This window comes from Mobula birostris, chromosome 5, assembly GCF_030028105.1.
Source record: "Mobula birostris isolate sMobBir1 chromosome 5, sMobBir1.hap1, whole genome shotgun sequence".
NCBI classification, from domain to species: Eukaryota; Metazoa; Chordata; class Chondrichthyes; order Myliobatiformes; family Myliobatidae; genus Mobula; species Mobula birostris.
This window is the reverse complement of record NC_092374.1, coordinates 80,899,973-80,924,700: the sequence shown is the minus strand read 5'-3', so window position 1 is coordinate 80,924,700 and position 24,728 is coordinate 80,899,973. Positions and strand designations below refer to the sequence as shown.

General features: G+C 44.4%; 1 protein-coding gene and 1 long non-coding RNA gene across 6 annotated transcripts in view; one reads left to right on the top strand and one right to left on the bottom strand.

The window, feature by feature from the left end:
* Positions 1–7,082, top strand: part of LOC140197278 (uncharacterized) — a 37,582-nt gene extending 30,500 nt beyond the window's left edge. For both annotated transcript variants that reach the window (XR_011885902.1, XR_011885903.1), the window contains exons 4-5: positions 2,964–3,119; positions 6,863–7,082. This is a non-coding gene — a long non-coding RNA (uncharacterized lncRNA). The remainder of the gene's footprint in view (positions 1–2,963; positions 3,120–6,862) is intronic.
* Positions 7,083–7,545: 463 nt separating this feature from the next.
* chd3 (chromodomain helicase DNA binding protein 3) overlaps positions 7,546–24,728 on the bottom strand; it is a 130,815-nt gene continuing 113,632 nt past the window's right edge. For 3 of the 4 annotated variants that reach the window (XM_072258256.1, XM_072258259.1, XM_072258258.1), the window contains 4 exons: positions 22,698–22,893; positions 20,920–21,083; positions 19,977–20,103; positions 7,546–10,064 (listed from right to left, as the gene is read on the bottom strand). In XM_072258256.1, coding sequence (XP_072114357.1) covers positions 9,961–10,064; positions 19,977–20,103; positions 20,920–21,083; positions 22,698–22,893 — 591 coding nt within the window. In that variant the 3' untranslated portion in view covers positions 7,546–9,960. The remainder of the gene's footprint in view (positions 10,065–19,976; positions 20,104–20,919; positions 21,084–22,697; positions 22,894–24,728) is intronic. The other variant, XM_072258260.1, reaches the window with a different exon arrangement.

The following is a 24,728-nucleotide window of genomic DNA, read 5'->3' as shown; positions in this document are numbered from 1 at the left end:
ATATAGAGAGAGTGCAGAGGAGATTTACAAGGATGTTGCCTGGGTTGGAAAGCATGCCCCATGAGAACAGGTTGAGTGAACTTGGCCTTTTCTCCTTGGAGTGACGGAGGTTGAGAGGTGACCTGGTAGGTGTGTATAAGCTGATGAGATGCATTGATCGTGTGGATAGCCAGAGGCTTTTCCCCCCAGGGCTTAAATGGCTAACACAAGGGGGTATAGTTTTAAGATGCTTGGAATTAGGTACAAGGGGGATGTCAGAGATAAGTTTCTCACACAGAGAGAGGTGGGTGCGTGGAATGCACTGCCAGCGAAGGTGGTAGAGGCGGATACAATAGGACCTTTTAAGAGACTCTTAGATAGGTACATGGAGCTTAGAAAAATAGTGGGCTATGTGGTAAGGAAATTCTAGACAGTTTCTAGAGTAGGTTACATGGTTGGTACAACATTGTGGGCTGAAGGGCCTGTAACGCGCTGTAGATTTCTATGTTCTATGCTCTGTGTTTTATGTAATTAATTTAGATAACTTTGTAGAGATTTGTTTTCACTTTGACACGTCTTTTTCTGTTGATCAGTGTCAAAAAAAGCCAAATTAAATCTAGTGATTCAATGTTATAAAACAATAAAACATGAAAACTTTCAAGGGGGTGAATACTTTTTATAGGCACTGTTTGTTAGAGATTTTATTTTGCATTGGTTTACACTGTGGAGAAGACTGCAAATATCCGATCAACACACACAAAAAAGTGCTGGAGGAACTCAGCAGGTTGGGCAGCATCTATGGAAATGAATAAACAGTCAATGCTTTGGGCCGAGACCCTTCATCAGGACTGGAAAGGAAGGGGAAAGATGGCAAGTACAGCAATATATAATATATAAAGAAAAAGAAGTAAATTAATTACAGTAAATATATGCATATTAAGTAGATTAAAAAATAAAGCAAAAACAGAAAAACTATATATTTTTTTAAAAGTGAGGTAGTGTCCATGGGTTCAATGTCCATTTAGGAATCGTATGGCAGAGGCGAAGAAGCTGTTCCTAAATCGCTGAGTGTGCGACTTCAGGTTTCTGTACCTCCTTCCTGATGGTAGCTATGAGAAGAGGGCATGTCCTGGGTGATGGGCACTGCATTTTTGAGGCAACGCTCCTTTAAGATGTCTTGGATACTGTGGAGGCTGGTACCCATGATGGAGCTGAATAATTTTGCAACTTTCTGTTGCTTCTTTCAGTCCTGTGCAGTAGCCCCCCCCCCACCCCACCCCACCCCCCCATCCCAGATAGTGATGCAGCTTATCAGAATGCTCTCCATGGTACATCTATAGAAGCTTTTGATTTTTTAGGTGACAAGCCAAATCTCTTCAAACTCCTAGTGAAATATAGCTGCTGTCTTGCCTTCTTTATAGCTTCATCGATATGTTGGGACCAGGTTAGATCCACACAGATCTTGACACACAGGAACTTGAAATTGCTCACTCTCTCCATTTCTGATCTCTCTATGAGGATTGGTTCATGTTCGCTCATCTTACCATTCCTGAAGTCCACAATCAGCTCTTTCGTCTTAACGACGTTGAGTGCCAGATTGTTGCTGTGGCATCACTCAGCTAGCTGGTATATCTCACTCCTGTACGCTCTCTCATCCCAATTTGAGGTTCTACCAACAATGGTTGTATGATCAGCAAATTTATAGATGGTACAGTATTTCATCTATACCTATGCTCACACCCCTGAAGAGCGCCAGTGTTGATTGTCAGTGAGGAGGATATATTATCACCAATCTGCACAGATTGTGGTCTTCCTGTTAGGAAGTCGAGGATCCAGTTGCAGAGGGAGGTACAGATGCCCAGGTTCTGTATCAATCAGGACTGTGGGAATGATGGTATTAAACGCTGAGCTATAGTCAACGAACAGCATCCTGACATACAGTAGGTGTTTGTATTGTGCAGGTGATCTAAGGCTGTGTGAAGAGCCATTGAGATTGCATGACCAACCTCTCAAAGCATTGCATCAATGTAGATGTGAGTGCTACTGGCGGATAGTCATTAAGGTAGCTCACACTACTCTTCTTATGCACTGATATAATTGTTGATGTTTTGAAGCAGGTGGGAACTTCTGACTGTAGCAGTGAGAGGTTGAAAATGTCCTTGAATATTCCCGCCAGATGATAGGCACAAGTTTTCAGGGCCTTACCTGGTACTCCATTAGGCCTGCCACCTTGCAAGGGTTCACCCTCTTGAAAGACAGCCTAACATCGGCCTCCAAGACAGAGATACAAGTGTGCAGTAGGATCTTCACAGCTGTAGTTATATTCTCCCTTTCAAAGTGGGCATAGAAGGTGTTGAGCTCATCTGGTAGTGAAACATCGCTGCCATTCATGCTATTAGGCTTCGCTTGCAGGAAATAATGTCTTGCAGACCCTACCAGAGCTGTCGTACATCCATTGTTGCCTCCAACCTTGCTTGGAATTGTTTCTTTGCTTTTGAAGTACCCCTCTGCAAGTCATGCCTGGTTTTCTTGTACAGACCTTGGTCGCCAGACTTAAATGCCACAGATCTAGTCTTCAGCAGATGATGTACCTCCTAGTTCATCCACGGCTTATGGTTTGGGAATGTCCAGCAAATTTTTATAGACACACGTTCATCCACACAGGTTTTAATCAAGTCGGCAACATCTGCGGTATACTCATCCAGATTTGAAGATGAATCCTTGAACACTGTCCAGTCCACAGATTCAAAGCAGTTCTGTAGGCGCTCCTGTACTTCCCTTGTCCATACCCTCTTGGTCCTCACTACTGGTGCCGCAGATTCCAGTCTGCCTATATTCAGGGAGTAGAAGTAAGGGCAGGTGAGCAGACTTTCCAAAGTATGGGCGTGGAATAGCGCGGTAGGCACTCTTGATGGTCCAGTGTGTTGTTTTGACTGGTACCACAAGTGATTTATTGATGGTAATTATTTAGTGATTTTTTTCAGGACGGCCCAGTTAAAATCCCCCAAGATGATGGCGAAGGCGTCAGGGTGTGCTGTTTCGTGCGTGTTGATCCCATTTCTCAGATCAGTCAGAGCTTGATTGCTCTGAGGTGGAACGTATACCGCTACCAAAATGATTGCAGAAATCTCCTGCAGCAGGTAAAATGGACGGTACTTAATTGCAAGCTATTCCAGGTCTGGTGAGCAGAATTGAGACAACACTAATACACTTGTGCACCAAGAGGAGTTGATCATGAGGCATACACCTCCTCTGCTTTTGAGGGACTCAAAAGTCCTATCCGGACAGTGTATAGTGAACCCATCAATCTGAATCGCCGCATCCACTATGGAAGGGGTTGATCAGGATTCCATGAAACAAAGGACACGCACAGTCCTGATGTCCCTCAGATACAGCACCCTAGCTCTGAGATCATCGATTCTATTTACTGGAGACTGTACGTTTGCCAGTGAGATGGTCGGTATTGGGAGTCAAAAACCCCATTTTCTTAAACACACCTCTATCCCTCACTGGCAGCCACGTTTCCCACGAGGAGTTCGGCGAGAAGTACGCCCACAATTGGTATTGACTCCATTGGTTTTAAACAGTGATACATTATTCATCTGCATTCAGACATCTTTATTAACTGTACAGACCTTGGAAAGTTGTGATTCTCAGCTGTATCGGGCTGAAATGAGAGAATTTAATCATATCCATCAAGCTGTACTGCATAAGATCACCTTCAACGTGCCCTGTAAGTTTAAAAAAAAGGTGCCAGGTTAAGAAGGTGGGGTGGGGTGGGGGGAGGGTGTAGAGGACAAAAGGACAAGCTAGAAGGTGATAGGTGAAAGGTGGTTGGAGAGGGGGATGAAGAAAAGATGGGAGGTGATGGGTGGAAAAGGTAAAGGGTTGAAGATGATGATGCCTAGACTGGTGTCAATGATGCATTGGTCAGTTTTGATTATCCACTGTAGAACCTACTTGTCTGCCACTGTAGAGTTTCTGTACCAGGCTATGATGCAGCTTGTTAGGATGCTCTCCACTGCGCATCTGTAGAATGACGTGAGTACAGATGCACAAAGCCCAGCTCTCTTCAGCCTCCTTAGGAAGTAGAGACGTTGGTGAGCTTCCCCGATTATGAAGAATGTGTTCTGGGACCATGAGAGGTCGTGCAAACTGTGTACCCTGAGGAGTTTGAAACTGCTCGTAGTTTCCACTGTTGTGCCGCTGATGTAAAGGGGGTTATGGGTGGTGCAAGTTCTCCTGACGTTGATAACCATTTCCTTTGTTTTATTGACATTGAGGAAGAGATTATTTGCCTGGCACCTGGCTTCGAGCTCTTCCACCTCCTCTCTGTAGGCCATCTCATGGTTGTTGTCGATAAGCTCCACCACTGTTGTTTCATTGGTGAACATGAGACAGCAAAGGCCTCAGTACACAGCCCTGGGGGGTGAGTACATCTGTTGAGGATGTTGGGAAGAGTGCAGCGGTTGTGCATCCTATCTGAGGTCTGTTTGGTAGGAAGTCTAACTATCAGTTGCACAGTGGTTTATTTAGACTGAGGAGCAGGAGTTTGTTCACCAAAGTCTGTGGGACAATAGAGTTGAAGCCCAAATGTAATCCAGAAACAGTATTCTGACACAAGTGTCTTTAGATTTCTAGGTGATTCAGGGCCAGGTGCATGACAGATGCTATGATCTATTGTAGAGCAATTCTGTCAGTAGGCATATTGGTGAGTGCCCACTGTGGCAGGAACGGAGTTTTTGATGTGTGCCACTACCAGCCACTCAAATCATGTAATGATAATTGACATCAGTGCCACCAGGTGGTAGTCTTTAGTTCTGAAGGTGCAGAGCTCTATATGCACCTGTTATATAGATATATAATATAGGAGATAGTGCTCAGAAGTTTTCTGAACAGACACCAGTATTGAATATTCAAGGGGGTTCTGCTAATTGGGATGTGCAACCATCATAAATACGTAATTCTGCTAATATATCAAACAAGATAGAAAAAATAAGTAGGTAATTATAGCCATTGAAACAGAAGCAAATGATTTAGTTTTACCTTTGTTCAGAAAGAATAAAACATTGTGTCAGGAGAAACTCTCAGACCCCTTCTTCTGAAGGCTTGCTGTGTGCATAAAGACACTTACATTTCCCCATCTCCTGCACTCAATACTTTGATTTATGAAGGCCAATGTGTCAAAAGCTGGCACGAGGGCCTTCAGAAGCTGGTTCAGGTTTTTCAAAACTCACTGAATTCCTGGTGTATACCAATAGATTGGAAAACAATATCTCCTTTGTTCCTAGGATGAGAGGATTGTCCTATCTAGGCAAGTTACATTGACATTCTTTGAACTTTTAGAAGAATGAGAGGCAATATTGAAATACTTCAGACCCTGAGGAGATGTGACAGAGTCACTGTGGAGATGTTTCCACCAGTGGGAGGTGGAGGCGGACAGTTACAGCATGAGGCAGCAGTCATTCAAAACTGTTTAGCAAATGTCTGGAGTTTACCCCATAGAGTTGAGGAGAATAGAATTGTTTAAAGGGAAGGTATATAATTTTTTGAAAGTTTCAAATTGAGGGTGATGGGAACCAGCACAGGAGAGGAGATCCAAGGCAGATCTGCCATGGAATGGTAAATGGGCTTGAGGAGCTGAATGATCGAACTCCTGTTCCTAAAATCTTAATAATGTGATTTTTTTCACCCACTGTGGCAGACATACGTGATAATACCATTAGCCTTCCTGGAGCAATGCATGGTGAAGTGGACTGGATGGAAGTGATGGACTGGGCAGCGTTTACTGCTCTCTGTGGGTTCCATTGCTCTAGAGCAGAGCAGCTGCCATCCCTAGCTGAAGTAAAACTGGCCAGGATGTTTTCTGTAGCACATCTGCAGCTGTTCAAGAGGATCCTTGGGGATTCTTCTAATATGGGATATCCCATATAGTTGACACACCCTGTGCCTTGGTCAATGTCAAGAAGCTCCAAGATGACTGGAGAGCAGTGTCTGCTGGACAGATTGGACATATACAGACTCCCTCACCCCTTCCCTTCCTATGGGCAATCCTATGATCATTGTACACCTGCTCCAAACCACCCCCCTCCTCCAACAATCATGGCTCTTTCGTCAGTGAGGGCCCTTGCCAGCAAAGCTGGTCACATTCCTGGAGACTGCTTGCTGATCACCCTCCCAGTAGCCAAGACCAGAGCCTGCGCCTTCCCTTGGCTCCTTGACCTCTTTCCACGGACTGTGGTACTCTGGTGCTCGTGGGTGGGTTTTACTGGCCTAGACAGGCCGAAGGAGATGGAATCAGCTGGAGGTAGTTTTTCCATTTAGCTACCACCTGATCTAACACTGTCACTGAGATTTCAAACAGGCCCTGGGATACTGCTTTTTATAACTGTGGCCACGGGATCACATAGACAGCAGAGCCAAGAAAGCACACCAGGGCTGTACTTCCTCAGAAGGCTAAAGGAAATTTTGCATGTCCCCCCTGACACTCAACAACAAAAAATCCCACCCAGATGCATCACAACTTGGTACAGCAACTGCTCTGACCAAGATGACAAAAATTTCAATATTATAGACATGAAAACCAGCCTCCCTTCTATTGATTCATCTAGACTTTCCACTACCTCAAGAGTACAGTCAATGTAATAAAAGTTCCCCCACCCTAGTCATTCTCTCTTCTCCCCCCTTCCATAAGACCATTAGACATAGGAGCAGAATTAGGCCACTTGGCACATCAAGTCTGCTCTGCCATTTGACTTATTGATTTATTTTCCCTCTTAACCATTCTCCTACCTTCCCTCCACTGTAATCTTTGATGCCTTAATTATGTACGTATCAACCTCTGTTTTAAATACACCTACTGATAATCATCTTCTTCCATTAGGCAGAAGATACAAAAGCTTGAAAACAGGTACCGCCAGGCTCAATGACAGCTTCTATCTTGGTGTTACAAGATTCTTGAATGGACTTCTTGCACATGAGCAATGGACTCAACAACACAATCTACCTCATCATGGCTCTTGTACCTTGTCCATCTGCACTCTCTAACTGTAAGACTATATTCACATCACTATTGTTTTCCCCTTGTACCACCCTGATTATTTAGGTTTTGAAATGATCTGTACAGATGGCAAATAAAGCAAAGTTAGCTTTTCACTGTATCTTGGTACACCTTAATTCGTTCAGCACAATATTGTGGGCCAAAAGGCCTATTCCTGTGCTGTACTTTTCTGGGTGACAATAATACACCAATTCCAATTACATCCCACCAAGTAGCAACGTTGACGGGCCAGAGCTCTGACAGTACAAAGCATGGGCACTCGACATGGGTGAGATGTTGTGTGAAAGTTAGTTCTTCATCCCTGCTGTGTCATGGTACTATGTGATGAAGAAAGCAGCAAAGTGAAATGCTCTTAGCCAAATCCTTTCAGTGATACAGGAACAGGTGAGACGTGTGAATATTAGTTCTTTACCCCTGCTGGGTCACTGGGTTGTGCGAAGGGAAAAAAAGGAAAGCTCTCAGCCAGATCCTCCCAGTGATATAGGATCAATGCACAATGGAGACAATTTCAAATGTGTAACAAAACAAAAACTTTAATGAAAAAAACAATTCTTCAAAATATTCTTTTAAAACAAAGGATATTAAGTAATAAGATGTCAGCTGAAACAGATTATTATGCAGACATAATTTAAAGAATATATATTTTTTTCCTTTGTAAGCAGTCTTTTTGCCCCACACTTGCTCACCATGCCGGTGTTGAACGGATTGAGACAGACTGCGAGAAAGCAATGACAACCCAGGTCACAGAAGTAACATATACAATGCATATGGCACAGAACTGGCACGATATTCTTCCCACCCCCCCCCCCACCCCTCAGTCCCAGAATATCCCTGGAATTGGTGCCACCCCACTCTCAACCCTTACTAGCTAACCTCATTGGCATCTTGAAGCTCAAACCAAGGAAGTAACTTTTGGGAAGCTATTCTATGGCGGGGCAACTTTGTGGAAGGGGCAGGGTTGTGAGGACGCAGAGTTTTCAGCTGCCTTTGCTCCTGTAGGCTGGCTAGTGAGGGAACCTGTACCAAGTCCGTGGGTTCCACCTTACCAAGTGCTGTTACTCCACTTGACCCCAGACACTCCTAGCCCAGGAGGGGTGTGTAATAGATATACCCAGGAAAACAGTAGGACCACGATCAGGGATGAGGAAGTTCACCTAAAGACGGTGGCGAAGGAGTGGAAGGGTTATGGGTAAGGAGGGTGAAGGAAAAGGAGACTCATTTTTCCAGATGACTTTGTCAGGTACCAAGATCAACTCCTTGGTGAGTGGGAGGATCCCGGGTGGAGAGGACAAGGGAACAAGTTCAAGCTGTGCATCTCAAACCCCCTCCATCCTCCCGAATTTCTGGTGGTCTTGGGCATATGGAGCAAGAATAGCAGTCTGTCTTACCCCTCCTGTTAGGGATCACAGTTTAGGAGTTTAGTGAAAGGTGATTGTAGTAATTATAGAGTAAATTTAAAACTCTTATGCTTAACACATCCAGATTAAATGTAAACATTAAATAAAGTGAGCACAGCGAGTCAGTCAGCTTAGGAAAGAGAACATACTGGCCACAATACAGCTAGTCAGCTTCTTTCCAGTAACAACCCTCCCCACTCCCCCCCCAGAGAATATTAACCCATTTTCCATTCATTGTTGCTGACTCCCATCCTTCTGGCCTTTCACCTTCTGCTCTTTGCACATTTAAAACCAGTCTTCATTTAATGAACTCCAGACCATGAGTGAGAACCAACGGCCAGGTATAGAAATGCACAGAATGCCAACGTCTAGCATTGTTCAGAAACAGGGTTTTTTTTCTACCCATCCCAGTTCCTACCTCCCCAACACTCAAACCAACTCATGATCTAATTTAAAGAAACAAGAACACCATTATTGGCTGTATAATCCAGCAGCCAAGTTGTTTCAAAATGGCTATCCTTATGAGTCAGAGTACAGGCACAAAAACATTTTGACAATAGGGACCAGAAATGCAATCAGATGTGGACCACAGCTCCTTCAGACACATGCAAAAAGGGGGTCTGTTATAAAGAACTTGAACAAAGTTTAAAGCTGCAGTACCCTACAATTGCTGCCAAGATTACAGTATCCCTATCCCAACCTCCCATCCAAAGTATAGACAGAATCTCAAGAAACCAATTTATGACATGCACACAAAAAGGTTTCTGCACACCATACATGACCAGGCTGCACTGCTCAGAATTCCTTCTGACCACCAGCCCACTTCTCACTGACCCAACATGCAATCAGGCCCAATGCATTCACAATAGCCCTGTCAGTAGTGCAACTACCCATCAGCTAGGCCAACTGGGAGATAACTAGCCAGAACAAGATTTGATCCCTGATGAGGGAGCCCATCCATAGACATTCCATGGTGCATTTTGCAGCGGGGACAATGTTGAGAACTAAGCACATTCCCCACATCTTCATTCTCCGAACTGTACAACTAGTCTGAGATTAACTAAGAGTTCAAGGGCTTATTTGCTGAGCTCAGCACCATTCCTGACAGCAGGTTGGCTTGTTTAGATTATGCCCATTTTTACTTGTCAGCTGTGAGAAAGAACCACAAATAGGTGGGTTGGGATAAGTCATGGATGGAAAAGATTCCACATTTCTATAACTACTCAAAGTTAGGATCACCGACAGAGAAGCACAATGACTACTGCCACCAGTGGTTTGCCTCTTGACTGCTGGCTCTGCGAGTTTGGGATGTTGGAAGGAAGGAAGGAGGTAATTGGAGGGGTATCTAGTATGTTATTTACCCATCTTTTCAAGGAGAGATGTTCCTTCTCATACTCACTCACACACACACGCACACACACAAACCCCTGGGGCAAAAACACACATGAAGGATATCTTTAGTCTTGTGTTTCATCTCTCAAAACAAAATATGAACACAACTGATAGTGAGGGCAGGAAGGGTGGTCAATCATCTATACATATTATTTCCCCTCTCTTCTCTTTCTTTTCCACGTTCACTCCTTCTTTGATGCTCTCTTTTTTCTCCAAAGCAGAAGGACCATTGGATGCTGTAAGAGGTGAAGGAAGAGAGAAAAGGGTGTCATTCAAGGTGTGACTTGGTATATCCTGATGATAATCAATGTCTTTGAAAGAATCAGTAACTCAAGTAATAAGAACAGCAACTTTCCTCTTAAGGAACCAGATTCCACCTCCCCACTTAACCCACACCGCCCTTGTGTCTTTCACATCCTTACTTTGCTTTGAAAAGGCAGAACTCAACAATTTCTAGGAATGGCTGGTGGTCTATTCATCTGGATCAGTGTGTTCAGTTCAGACACAGCTCCATGGGCAAATGACACTGGCCTTGAGGGAAACAAGTGCAGAATACAATGGTGCACAGTGACTGATATTCCTGTGAGTTCAGCAGATGGTGGACGGAATGGAGAGAGAGGGGGTGCCTGCTGGTGGGGCAAGTCACTATGACTGCAGAGGTTAGAGTAAGAGTGTCCCAGTGTGACATGAGAAAGTTTTTCATTTTAATGGACATATAGAGCATTCAACTCTAAAAAAAAATTTCTGAGCTTTCAAAACATAGGCAGATAGCTCCTAGACTGGGGTATTGAGTTACAGAAACAAGAAGGATAGCCAAGAGTTATGGTACGCATCAGCTACAACCACAACCCACTGGAATAGTGGGACAGATTCGGAGGTGGGTGGGTGGGGGTTGCCGTGCTGAAGAGTGAGTGGTCTGCCCTCTAACAGTGCTGTAGCTGGCTGGGTATTTCATTTGTGTCAGCTTACTTTCATTTTGTCACAATGGATAAAGCTTGGCTCTCCTTTTGCACTGGAAGAGCCAGATTGAGTAGGGACGCTTAAGTGTGCAACAATTGGCAAGTGAATTGTAGACTGGGATAATATATTTCCTTTGTATAAGCGATTTCTTGATTTTTTTGAAGAAGTCATTTCTAGGAACAAACCCACCAATCTTAGCCTGCATCTCCCTACCAGCTATCACACTTCCAATGGTAGCTTTTATTGCAGATGCTAAAATAAGAATGTGGAAGACTTTACCCAAATAAATGAGACTGAAAGCACCACTCTCCCCATACAACATGGATGAATAATGGTACGCAATGAATGGGAACGACACCACCATACCAGGTAGTGTAAACATGTCTCAATGGACAGCTGGGATCTGTGACCAAACAGGGACTTGCATCAGATCACGTGACCGACAGATTTACAAACACCACACAGCTTGGGATCAAACTGGGAAGAGGGTTCTTAGAATCCACTACTGGTTTTATTGGCTTATGCGATATTGTTCTCTCTGTCTAGCATACAGTGCACTGCATAACTTAAACCTTACGTCACATCACCCATCATAACAAATTTCAACTAGCCCAAATCCACTTCATCCTCAGTGAGTCTGATTCCTCTCAGCTCTTTTAAATAGGAATATTCTCTTCAGTTCTCTTCATCCCCCACCCATACTGACACCAACTGAAATCTGCTAATCCCCTGCATACTGAGAGACAACCTTGCTTACATCGATAGAAGGCAAGGGAGCTGGAAAACGACAGGTAAATACACACCAGGTTTTCTGACAGACTTATTAACATTAACTTGGCTGCCGGGTTCTGTCATACACAATCTGCGCTATATCTATGTCAATAACCTGCTGTTGAATTACACTGAATACGAGGCATTGAAAAACATTGAAATATGGAATAAAGTAAATTCTAATGAACCATTTACCTCCCCACAGATATTTCCAGCATTTTCTACTTGCACATTGATCCAGTTGCCCTCAAGTATCAAGCATTAAATAAACTCTGTTCTTTGTGTAACCCAACACACAATACTTCAGCATACTAACAAACTGTGCAAAGTTTATGAAAGAAGATGTCACCACCTGTAAGTAAAAACTAGACAGAGAGATCAAACCTGGGACACCTGTGAGGTGGATCAGGCTTGGAAAATGCCCTGTGGTCGAGGATCAATGATGAAGGAAATGACTGAGCTAACAGGCAGAGGGATAATCTCTCACCAGCAAGACTCTGGAGGGAATGGGCTATAATTTAATATTCTTTGTTCTGCATCTGAAAACAAATCATGGAGGAATTTGGGGAAGACCAACTCATTAGCATGTAGCTTTTATTAACTCTAAGCTAATTACTTCTTGGATACAGTTGGGCTTGCTCTGATAGCGTGTTCCTCCCTTGAGCACAAGGGTGGATCATTGACACCTTCTTACTCTTTGGGGGTGGAGGCTATTCAGTTGCAGGGAAGATCACCGTCAGGAGCTCTGTGCTCTGCAAGAGTGCACCAAACTCTCACCCAAGATTTCTTTCTTAATGAGCAGAGCCTGGTGAGGCAACTCGGACAACTTATTCAACTAAAAACGTCATGCCATCACCACTTCTCAGGAGTACCTGTCAGATTCTCAACTGACTTCACAGCAGAGGTAAAATAGTGATGTTTGTCAAACTAAATGTGGACATACAACATTACATGACATCTGCCAGCAGGGGACATAAGTTAGCTTTTAATTGATGTGCCACTTAGAATCTCTGCTGCCATCCCAGCCGTGGAGCAGGACTGGAATACTGAGGGAAGGATACAAGGTGGGCTGGGTGATTGTGCACTGCCAACTATATCAGTCATATCACAAACAAGAGGAAATCTGCAATGCCAGAAATCCAAGCAACACACGCAAAATGCTGGAGGAACTCAGCAGGCCAGACAGCATCTACAGAAAAAGAGTACAGTCGACGTTTCGGGCCGAGACCCTTCAGCAGGACTGGAGAAGAAAAAGATGAGGAATCAGTTAGAATTTGGGGGGAGGGGAGGGAGAAACACAAGGTAAAACTGGGAGGAGGGAGGGGTGAAGTAAAGAGCAGGGAAGTTGATTGGTGAAAGAGATACAGGACTGGAGAAGGGAGAATCTCATTGGAGAGGACAGAAAGCCATGGGATAAAGACAAAGGGGGAGGAGCACCAAAGGGAGACGATGAGCAGGCAAGGAGATATGGTGAGAGGGGAAAGGGGATAGGGAATAGAGAAGGAGGGGGGGCATTACCAGAAGTTAGGGAAATCAATGTCAATGTTCATGTTATCTGGTTAGAGGCTACCCAGACAGAATACAGGGTGTTGGTCCTCCAACCCGAGTGTGGCCTCATCATGACAGTAGAAGAGGCTATGCATGGACCTGTCAAAATGGGAGTGGGAAGAGGAATTAAAACTGGGAGATACCGCTTTTTCTGGGGGACAGAGTATAGGTGCTTGATGAAGCAGTCTCCCAATCTACAAAAGGCCACACCGGGAGCACCGGATACAATAGATTACCCCAACTGGTAGAGACAGAAGAATTGAGAGAAGGAGATGGTATTTTTACAAGTAGCAAGGTGGGAAGAGGTATAGTCCAGGTAGCTGTGAGTCAGTGGGTTTATAATACACATTAGTGGATAAGCTGTCTCCAGAGAAAGAGACAGAAGAGACAGAGAGACCAGGAAAGGGAGGGCAGTGTTGGAAACAAACCAGGTAAATGTGAGAATAGAGTGGAAGCTGGAGGCAAAGTTGATGAAACCAATGAGCAGGAAGCTGCACCAATGCAGTCGTCGATGTAGAATAGGAAAAGTGGGGGAGTGACCAGTGTAGGCTTGAAACATAGACTGTTCCACGTAGCCAACAAAGAGGCAGGCATAGCTGGGACCCATATGAGAACCCATGGGTACACCTTTTGTTTGAAGAAAGAGGGAGGAGCCAAAGGAGAAATTATTGAGGGTGAGGATAAGTTACGCTTGATGTAGAAGATTGGTGGTGGGGAGGAACTGGTTGGGTCTGGTGTCCAGAAAGGAATGAAAAGCTCTGAGGCCTTCTTGGTGGGGCGATGGAGGTGTACAGGTACTGGACATCCATGGTGAAAGTAAGATGCTCAGGGCCAGGGAACTTGGAAATCATTGAAAAGATCTGCATCGATGTAGATTGGGAGACCGCTTCACCAAGCACCTACGCTCCATCCACCAGAAAAAGCGGGATTTCTCAGTGGCAAACCATTTTAATTCCACTTTCTATTCTGACACGTCCATCCACGGCCTCCTCTACTGTTGTGACGAGGCCACGTTCAGATTGGAGGAGCAACACCTTAATATTCCAATCCTGACGAAGGGTCTCAGCCTGAAACGTCGACTGCACCTCTTCCTAGAGATGCTGCCTGGCCTGCTGCGTTCACCAGCAACTTTGATGTATGTTGCTTGAATTTCCAGCATCTGCAGAATTCCTGTTGTTTGCCTTAATATTCCATCTGGGTAGCCTCCAACCTGCTGGCATGAACATTGATTTCTTGAAATTTTGGTAACTGCCAACCTCCCCCCCCCCCCCCGCTTCTCAATTCCTCATCCCCTTTTCCCTCTCTCATCATATCTCCTTGCCTGCCTATCACCTCCCACTGGTGATCCCCCTTTTTTGCTTCCCCTGGCCTTCTGTCCTCTCCCATCAGATTCCCCCTTTTCCAGCCCTATATCTCTTTCACAAATCAACTTCCCAGCTCTTTACTTCACTCCTCCCTCCTCATCTTTTCTCTCCAGTCTTGCTGAAGGGTCTTGGCCTGAAACGTCGACTGTATTCTTTTCCATAGACGCTGCCTGACCTGCTGAGTTCCTCTAGCATTTTGTGTGTGTTGCTTATTTCAGTCATAGGCTGGGTTGGGTCTTGTGTCACAGTTCAGAGGTCTTGATGGCGAGAGTCTCCCCTTCAGTGCTACTGAACATTTAAAAGGCAGATGAGACATAGCATTCAAACGATCAGCTATCACAAGAAGCAAAGTGTGAGTGGGATGGTAGTGATGCTGCACCTGTGATTCCCAGCGTGTTAATAGGAAGCTTGTCGTTACTGAAAGAGATGAGCCTCTGGGTGGGAGGCTGTGGAAAAGGCTGCGGGAGGATGAGGTGCCCCTGGCTTGGGTGGGCTCCAGAAGCGGGCAGCTGAATGCTCACTGGTAGGGGGAACTGTACAGGGCCTTGGACAAAATGGAGGGACAGAGGAAATAAAGCAGGAGGCAGATGGAAAAAAAAGGGTGAGGATGGGGAGGGAGTCAGAGAGGAACAAGACAAAATGGGGTTTCAGAGAGGTATGAGAGAGTGTGCTGGTGGTATTAGAGAGCAGCAAAAGCGAGTGGGTTGCATTACAGGGAAGTGTGAGAAAGAAAGGGAGAGAGGGGGAAATGAGAAGGGAGTGAGAGGGAAACGAGAAGGGAGGGAGAGGGGAACGAGAAGGGAGGGAGAGGGGAACGAGAAGGGAGGGAGAGGGGAACAAGAAGGGAGGGAGAGGGGAACGAGAAGGGTGGTGGAGGGAGGGAGAGGGGAATGAGAGAGAGAGGGAGGGAGAGAGAGAGATGGGAATGAGAGAGAGAGAGAGAGAGCGTGGGGAGGTAGAGGGGAATGTGAGAGAGAGGGGAGGGGGAAGGGGAGGAGGAGGACGAGGTGGGGAAGGAGGGTTGGAGTGAAGAGTGAGAAATGGGAAGAGAAAGCAGCAGGGAGGGAAGGGGAACAGGAGTGCGAGGAGAGGCAGAAAAGTAGAGAAATGGAAGAGAAAGGAAAAAAACAACAACCCTTTTGTTAGTGCAATAACCAAGCTGATGGAAACACCAGTCTCCAACACATCTGCCTAGCACACAGGACCTTCCAAGTGTTTACTCAACATAAACTCATTTTCTTTTATTTTTTCCCCAACTTCCTGCACACTGTCCTAACCCAAAGTGATCCTGATGTGGTCCAGCACAGGATAGTGGAGGGCGACACAGTTGATCACAATTTTGTCCTTGGTAAAGGTGAGCACTCATTTTCAAGAGCTGAGTTAACAGAAAAAAAAACCCAAAACACATCTAATACCTCTGCAGCAAGCCATCCCATGGTATTGAGGACAATTGATAAACTAGGACCTCTGTCTGGAGGCCTGTCAGTTCTGCTCAAAATACTGTTCTGAGGGCCACAGGGTAATAGGAGGCATCAGTGGCAAAGGTAACTCAGTCAACTAATGAAGGCAGAACAGAGGACATGGGTTACAGACTTTGTAATGCTTTTGAGAAAGATGCAGCATGGAAATGTTAGCCCAGGAGGTTAAGACAAAAGGAATCCAAGTGACATTGGCCAACTGGATGCCAAATTGGCATGGTGGTCAGAAGAAAAGGTTAGTGCTAGATGGGTGTTTTTCTGACTGGAAGTCTGGAACAAGTGGCATACTGCAGGGATCAGTGCTGGGACTTTGCCTCTAACATAGATGAGAATTCAGATGGTCCAGTTAGCAAGTTTAGAGACAAGACAAAAGTTGTTGGATTTGTAGATAGCAAAGAAAGCTGTCTAATGATACAGCGGGATGCTAACTAGCTGGAAAGAGGGGCAGAATGATGGCAGATGCAGTTTAATCCACACGCGTGCGAGGTGCATGGTTATTGGAGCTGCACGGTAGTGTAGTGGTTAGCATAATGTTTTACAGTACAGGCGATCCAGGTTCAATTTCTGCCACTGCCTAGGTGGAGTTTATATGTTCTCCCCGTGACGACATGGGTTTTCTCTGGGTGCTCTAGTTTCAAAGACAAACCGGTTGGTAGGTTAATTAGGCATTGTAAATTGTCCTGTGATTAGGCCAGGATTAAATCGGGGAACTGCTGGGCAGCGCAGCTTGAAGGGCCAGAAGGGCCCATTCTGTGCTGTAACTCAATCAATAAATAATGCACTTTGAAGGCAAATTCAATGGAATGTTAATGTAGAGACATCTTGGAGCACACATCTTCAGCTTGCTACTAGTGACAACATGGGTAAGTGGGGTAGTGAAGATATTTGGTACACTTGTTTTCATAGACCAAGGCATTTAGCATACCTGCAGTATAAGATTTAGTATGCCATCTTACAATACATTACACAATATTTCAAATGCAATGTCACCAGACTACAGGAAAGATACTGGAGCAATGTAGGTTCATCAAAAATAAGGACTGAAAATGTAAGGAGAGACTGGATAAACTACGTTTTCTCTCACTAGAGCACAGGAGACTTTAGAGGTTCATGAAATTATGAGTTGGCAGATATAGCATAGATATTTTTCTTTGCACAGGAGAACGTAGAACTAGAGTACACAGGTTTAAGCTGAGAAGGGAAAAGTTTAAAAGGAGATCTGAGGGCAAGATTTCCCACACAGTGTGGTAGTTATCTTGAACAAGCTGGCAGAAGGAGCATTTAAAAAGAATTTAGACAGGTCTTCAGACAGGAAAGGCTTAGAAAGATACGGGTCTAATGTCAGCAAACGAGATTAGCGTAGAGTGGCATCACTGTCAGCATAGACGAGTGAATAAAATGGGCCCAATTCCAATGGACTAATGGAAAGGAACTCATCTCAGATGACTCATGGATCGAAATATAGATGGATGTGGGAAGGAATGAGATCAACTGCAAGAGTAAGGAGGCAAAACAACACACAAATTTGTGCACACATTTTAATCAAAAAAGGGAGAAGGGTAAATGGCTGGGTGATCTGAATGGGTGGAGTTCTTGTCCACTGGCAAGACTAAAGGGTGACAGTTTTGATTTGTAAAGATTGTAAGGGTTTAATGGTGTAAGTGTTGAGAAAATTGTTATTGTAGGTTAATCCAAAAAGAAGTAATGTTGATTGATGAAACCTGTAGAATTTATTATCACACTGAGTAGTTAAGGCAGATACAACGGAAATCTGTAAGTGCAAGCCAGATTAACACTGGAGTGTGAGTGTCTTGTACAGAAACACTGGTGAGTTGACATACAACTGACACAGGTCCCTGGCATGGATTAAATGGCCTGTCTGCGCTTTGGATGTGGCAATTATACGTCAGACTAACTGCAGTTTTGGGATTAATAATGCCACACAAGGACAATGGGGAAAGGAACCTACACAGTTTTGGGGTTGATAATCCCACAAGGGGGTGGTGATACTGAACCCACACAGTTTTGGGGTTGATAATACCACATGAAGAGAATGGAGTTGCTGAACCCAGTTTTGGGGTTGATAATCCCACATGAGGATGATGGGGATACTGAACTCACACACTTTTTGGGTTGATAATCCCTACGGGGGGGGGGGGGGGGGATACTGAACCCACACAATTTTGGGGTTGATAATCCCACATGGGGACAATAGGTGAACAGAACCCACACAGTTTTGGGGTTGATAAACCCACATGGAGACGTTGGGGATACTGAAAACACAGTTTTAGGGTTGGAAAACCTACATTGGGATCCGGATACCGAACCCACACAGGTAAATCTGCCCTTGAAATAAATTAGGAGAAAGTTCACATGGAACTGACTTTTGGAAAGGGATGTACTGAAATACTACCTCTAACAAAAGGACTTACTCCAGCCCAATCAACAATGTGATCACACTGTGCCACTCTCGACAGACACCTTGTTGAAAACCATACTGCCCTATACAGTCCAAAGATAGAAATTAATGAGGCCTAGGTAGGCTGAATGACAAGAATAGTTTGTCCAGTGTATTAAAGTCAAGTGTTTGGAGACTGGGCTGTCACTTTATAAATATCATGCACAGTTAATCTCCACAGAGTATATATTGTATGTACCAGTTTCCAGTAATAACGGACAATGGATGATGTAGATATCATTTCAGGTCTTAATTTCAACCATTTACTGTGTTTCTATTATCTGCTTTCCTCAATCCCAACAGCTAGGCTGTGAGAATAACCAGAGCCTGAATGCTGTGAGAAGACAGCATATAATCACTGAAATCTGTACACACATCTTTCAGGAAGCTAGCTTGCATCCTAGCCAACTTCATTATAATGCCTGTACTCTCCCATACCTCTTCTCCAAGTTAAATATCTTTTCAGTACAGATCAGCAATTTTATCTGGAATTAGGCAAACCTGTTTCTTACTGAATACACAAATACCAGTTCTGGGAGAGATTCAGCTTTGTGTCTAATCTTGCCAGGCACATACATTATATACTAGATGCAACAAACCACATGCAGGGACTGAGACATTGATGATTCCACTTCAGCAACACAGCAATTTGTAAACCCTCAATGGGCCATTATCTGACCATCTTTATGAATCCTTGCAGTATCCATGCGTGAAACAGTCAACGTGTTACACACACACTGGCTGATATGCTTGCTTTGTTGTGACACTGCTATCATCTACAAAGTCTCACCCTCATCTATCCTGAGGTATGCTCCTCATTGTCCTGAAAGGCATTTTGTTGAGGTCAGTGCCTTTGGTGCAGTGCTTATCTAGTCGCTTAGTGAGGACAACATCCAGAAAGGATGGTTCTGCTGCATGGCAGTCAGATAATTACACAGTAACTCCTGCCCATCCACCCACCACACTCCTGCCCAAAGACCTGACATATTTTCTTCTCTGGTGTCTGCCAAGGTGACATTGGTCACCTCAGCACCAGGCCAATGTCAAGCAACAATGTACGGCTTCAGTGTCTTATACATAGTGCTCTCTGCACCCAGCAAACCGTACACAATGAGATGCTGTTTAGCCCTCAGCTTGACTTGCAGAGCATGGCGTTCTCAGGCTCCCGCCTATCCATGAAGGTAAGACAAAGCTTTAACTGATTGGTAGCATCTGAATCAGGAGATGATTTTAACTCCCAACCCCAACAAGCCCTGCGAGCAGATTGGAGCTGGAGCCACAAACTCTGGATGGAGATGTATTTCATGCAAGCAGGGGCTCCTTACCGTGCAAGACCTTAAAGATCTCCTGCCCTTCAGGACCAACACTGATGTACCTTACCCAATAAACTGGTGAGAAGCCGAGCAAGGCTGACACTTAATCTGCCCAGAAGCCCTCCCAAGTCCTTCAACTCCAAGAGTATGGACATACAGATACAACTCGTTGAAGTCCCCTTTGCATATGCCTATTATATCCCAGTCAAAGGAGAGTTAAACAGATGGATGTCACAAATGCCACAGTGTCACTAACCTGTTACGAAGGAGCCTCCTGGCACCTGACTGAAATTCATCGGGCCGCCTGGTGCGCTCACAGGTGCAGGTGGCCCAAAAGAGCCACCGAAAGTTTGAGATGTTGTGTACGGACCTGGTGGAAAGGTCTAGAATACAAAAACAAATTCCACATAAATGTGACAATGTGATTTTATTTTTTATTATATAATTAGATAGATAGTTAGACTTAAACAACTACAGCAACAAGCTGAGAGAATGAGTGGATCACCAATACCGCACTTCAATCAGCGTTGAGTAATGTCCCACAGGAATTCACGCGAACAAGACATTGCAAACCACTATTTTTACTTTGCATACACACTAGAACCTGTGATTGCTCAGGTCCAGGAATTCCTAATAGTTAGCAATCATGATTGAAGTTTATATTTCACAAAATATCCTAATGCTGGGAATGATATGTGGGTTAGATAGAGCAAAGATCTCTCCACACTGTCCCATCAGACACTACCAGTGTGGGTACTGCATAATTTAAATGCAAAGAAAAGCTCCTTTACCCTTCAAGTGGATTTTTTTTATGGATTTGTAGGTCTAAGTCTGAATCTATGAAAGCCAGTTTATCTTTGCAAATGAATTAATTTGGGGACATTTGTCTAGTGTGACAAAATACTGAAATATCAAGGGAAACACAAGAGAACCTGCTTAGTGGTAAAGAGGTCTATGTGGAGAATTGCAATGGGGTGAAGCAGAGGGATTAAAAAAGAATGAGATCAGAGAGGAAAAATCATGGTCACATTACACTGAGCTCAGCTGTTGCCTGATATGTTGTGTGTGTGAACATTTACTGTTAATGAATTGGTTACATAACTGATATGTACACAAACATCTATATAGCCTTTGCAGAAGGGGCTGATGTATTCAAAGTTGGAGGAATGGTCAGAAAGGGAAGACAATGTGAGATTTACCGGCGTATTTGTGGATTCTGTTCCCTTGTTGGCCAATCGGCTGAGGATGCTGCGCTCTGACATCTGGAGGCGAGCGGCTATTGGTGGGACTCGCGACAGCGTGGAGGGGAGGCGGGTCACATCTGCTTTCATGTCACTCAGCAGCTCTTCCAATTGGTTTAGAACTGGGAGACAATAAGAGTGAGAAGCTGGTTGAAATTAGGCAGTTCCTCGGCACTAGAGTTTTAACCAGTCACAATTTTAAATAAAAGGGGGCAGACATGGTGTAAAGCAACTTCCAAAAGAAAAGTAACCTTTCTCCTGAACTCTCTACAAGCTGCAGCTGCCATATCAGGGAGCAATAGAGATCGCCTTCACACACAAATGGTGCCAGGGTGGTGATATTATATGTAACCACTGTGGGAGTATTTAGAGAAGAGATTAAACTAGTCCCCACTTAAAAACAGAAAGCTATGTGAATCCAAAACCATCAGGTACACATCTATGCTGCTCTTGGTCTGTAGCTGTCAACATCTTCGCAATTCAAGCACTCATCCAGATACTTTTAAAATGCTCCACATTCCAGTCACCCTGTGGGTGAGAAGGTTCTCAACCCTTATCCTAAATCTCTGGCCTCCAGTTTTAGGTATCTCAGCTATGGTTGTCTACCCTGTCATTGCCTCTCAGTCTTTGTGTAACAGGCCTCCTTTCAGCCTGCTCTACAAATGAAAATGGACAGACTCTCCTGAAAACTGCATCTCTCTCTCTCCTCTGAACAACACCGTCCTGCATCCCTTGAGTACAATCACATCCTTTCTACAGGCAATGCGCCAGTTATGGCCTACCCAATGTTTCAGAATGTTTAATAATGCCTGCTTCTCCACTCATCAATTTGTATTGCCACCTTCAGGGAGCTCAAAATGTTTCTTAATATTCCCTGGTGCATGTCCTAACCTTATTACCCACTCACTTTCCATTTGTCATTACTGACTGATAATATCCTGGAACATTCAGTTATCCTCCTCAACACCAATTTTTTTCAACTATTTGCAAGCTTGTTAATTAATTATAGCCCCTATATTCGTAGCCAAAAGACCTTGTGACGCACTGTCACAAGAGCAACCCTCCATCATCATCTTCTGCCTCATAGTACCAAAGCAACGGGCATCCAATTTGGCAACTTGCCCTGGATCCCATGAGTTTTAAATCTTTAGACCAGTCTATTGCATTCTCATGTGCTGATCAATGCTCTAAGTTCAACCACCTTGCTCACCAGATTCTCTCTCCATTCAGCAGTGACTACCAACTGAAGATGAGGAACTGTTTTACACTTTCATGTGCCAGGTCCAAGAGAAACGAACAAACTGATCAGAAGGTGTCAGATGTGTCAGTGAAAATTGCACTGGTCTTGGAGTCCACTTGTTGGGTTTGAGGTCCAGAGACTTTACTATACAATGCTGACTGACACTCATGTTAAATACCAAGTGAGTGCTCCGTTTGTGTCTTAGATAAAACATTAAGCTGTGTTCTCATGCAGATGCAAATGATCTCAAGGCTATTCTTCGAAAGACCATAGCATTTTCCTTGCATGTCCTTGCCAGAACGTTGCTGCTTGTTGAACCCTACTGTGTAAAGAGTGGCTGATGCAATTCTTATTTTATAACTAATTTTTTTCAGGTTTATTTCCATATAATGCTTCAATAGTTGTCATCAACTTGGGACATATGATGTGACAAAAAATGTGATGTAAATCCAAGCTCACCGCTTCATTTAAGTGTAAGGTATGACTCTGCACTGACCTTTATGCAGAACAGCATTTGCAGGCTTGTTTCCGGCCAGTGATTCCTTGGAAAGGTGTTGGTGACTCTCTGCCAGGCACTCTACCTCTGCAAAGCGGGTATTGAGGGCCATTGCTGGATGGTTAGCGTCCTGTGTCATGTTCAGGTAAGCTGCCCTCCGCAGTTGCTCCTCAATTACCAGAGCCTGTTCCAGGAGCTACAGCAGGAAAGAAAGTTAGGTGTATAACACTTCAGAGGGTTATTGCATCAATAGACAGCAACACAGTCATACAGCATGGAAACAGATCCTTCAGCCCAAAGTGCCTGGGCTAATCCATGGTGTCCACCACATGTTATATTTGCCAAACTTGGCCTATATTTCTTTGAACGTTGCCTATCCATGTGCTTATTAAAAAGTATTTTACACGTTATTAAATATAGAAGAGAGCATATGAACAGGCCCTTCGGCCCACAATATTGAGCTGAACCAGCTAAAAAGCAAATCAAAAACACCCAAACACTAATCCTGCCTACCTACACCATGCTCATATCCCTCCATCTTCCTTACATCCATGTGCCTATCTAAATGTGTTTTAAAGGCCCCAATGTATTTACCACTCCAGGCATCCACCACTGAGTAAAAAACTTAACCCGCACATTCCCTTTGAACCTACCCTCGCTCACATCCAATGATGCCCTCCGGTATTAAACATTTCTATACTGGGAAACAGATACTCCTCGTCTACTCAATCTATGCTTTTCATCTATAAACTACTAAAATTCTCATGCTCTGTTTGTGACCTCCAATTAGCCCAAATGGTGCATTACAGCGGCACTTTTTTTTTGACTAAATCGATTTAAAATGTGCTAACTTACAGAATGCATGCAAAGTTCAGGGTTATATATTCGTATAAAATTGCTCACTCGTCAATCAACAGGCTCCGCTTTCCACAACCTGCGCTGATTCCAGCTTTAATGGAAACCGTGATGCGACACCACAATGCATGTACACGGCCAGCCTCAGCAGCGCCTCACGATGCTCACAGCAGCGACACCAACCGCAGCAAAAGGGCAGGGCTATCACGTCCATTTAGGACAGCGCCAACCACATCATCAAGAAAAATCAGCATCCTGGAGGCTTTGGTGTTACTGCTTCGTATCTTCTATCAAGCATTAGGGTAAAAAAAAATATGAACAGCCTAATTATGCTGTGGAAAGGGGGACATTATGGTCAAGAGATGACGCCAAATGTCGTCGGGAAGCGGCAAGGAGAGGGAGAGGAAGAATCAGATGAGGCCAGGGCCGCATGACTCCAGGATCAGAGTCAGAACAAAAAAGATGAGAGAAGAAGAGACAGAGGAGGAGAGGCAAGCACGTCTCCAAAATGACAATAGGCACAGAAGGAGGAGAGAACAAGAATCAGATTAGGCCAGGGCCGCATGACTCCAGGATCAGAGAGAAAGAACAAATGGTAGAAGAGATGAAGAGACGAAGGATGAAAGGGCTGTGTGCCTCCAGAATGACAAAAACAGGCAAAAGAGGAGGAGAGAGGAAGAGACAGAGGAGAAAAGGGAAGATCAACTCAAGAATATGTGGCAAAGAGAAATTATTGCGAGTGTTGCTTAAGACGACAATGGCCACTTTCAACAACAATACCTCGACAGAGAAAAAGCAAGGCAAAATGTATGACTCGCACGGCATAACATTTCTGCTGATGTTGGTACGATGACCAGAGTATGTCCTCACTGTCGTGCCTTCCTATTCACTGGAGAAACCGCAAATTTCTGCTGTATGGAGGGAAAGATCAGGATAGACAATTTGCAGCCTCTACCTAATGAACTCCTCAATTTATACTGCAATGATGAACCTATTGCAAATGAGTTCAGGAAGAACATCAGACAATACAATTGCCTCTTCCAAATGACATCCTTTGGTGCCAAAGAAGTCCCTCCAACTAGGAATAGTTCGAATCCTTCTGTGATTATTCAAGGCCAAATCCATGAATGATGGAAGAACCGCACAACAATCTCGCCGTAGCAAAGATAAACATTG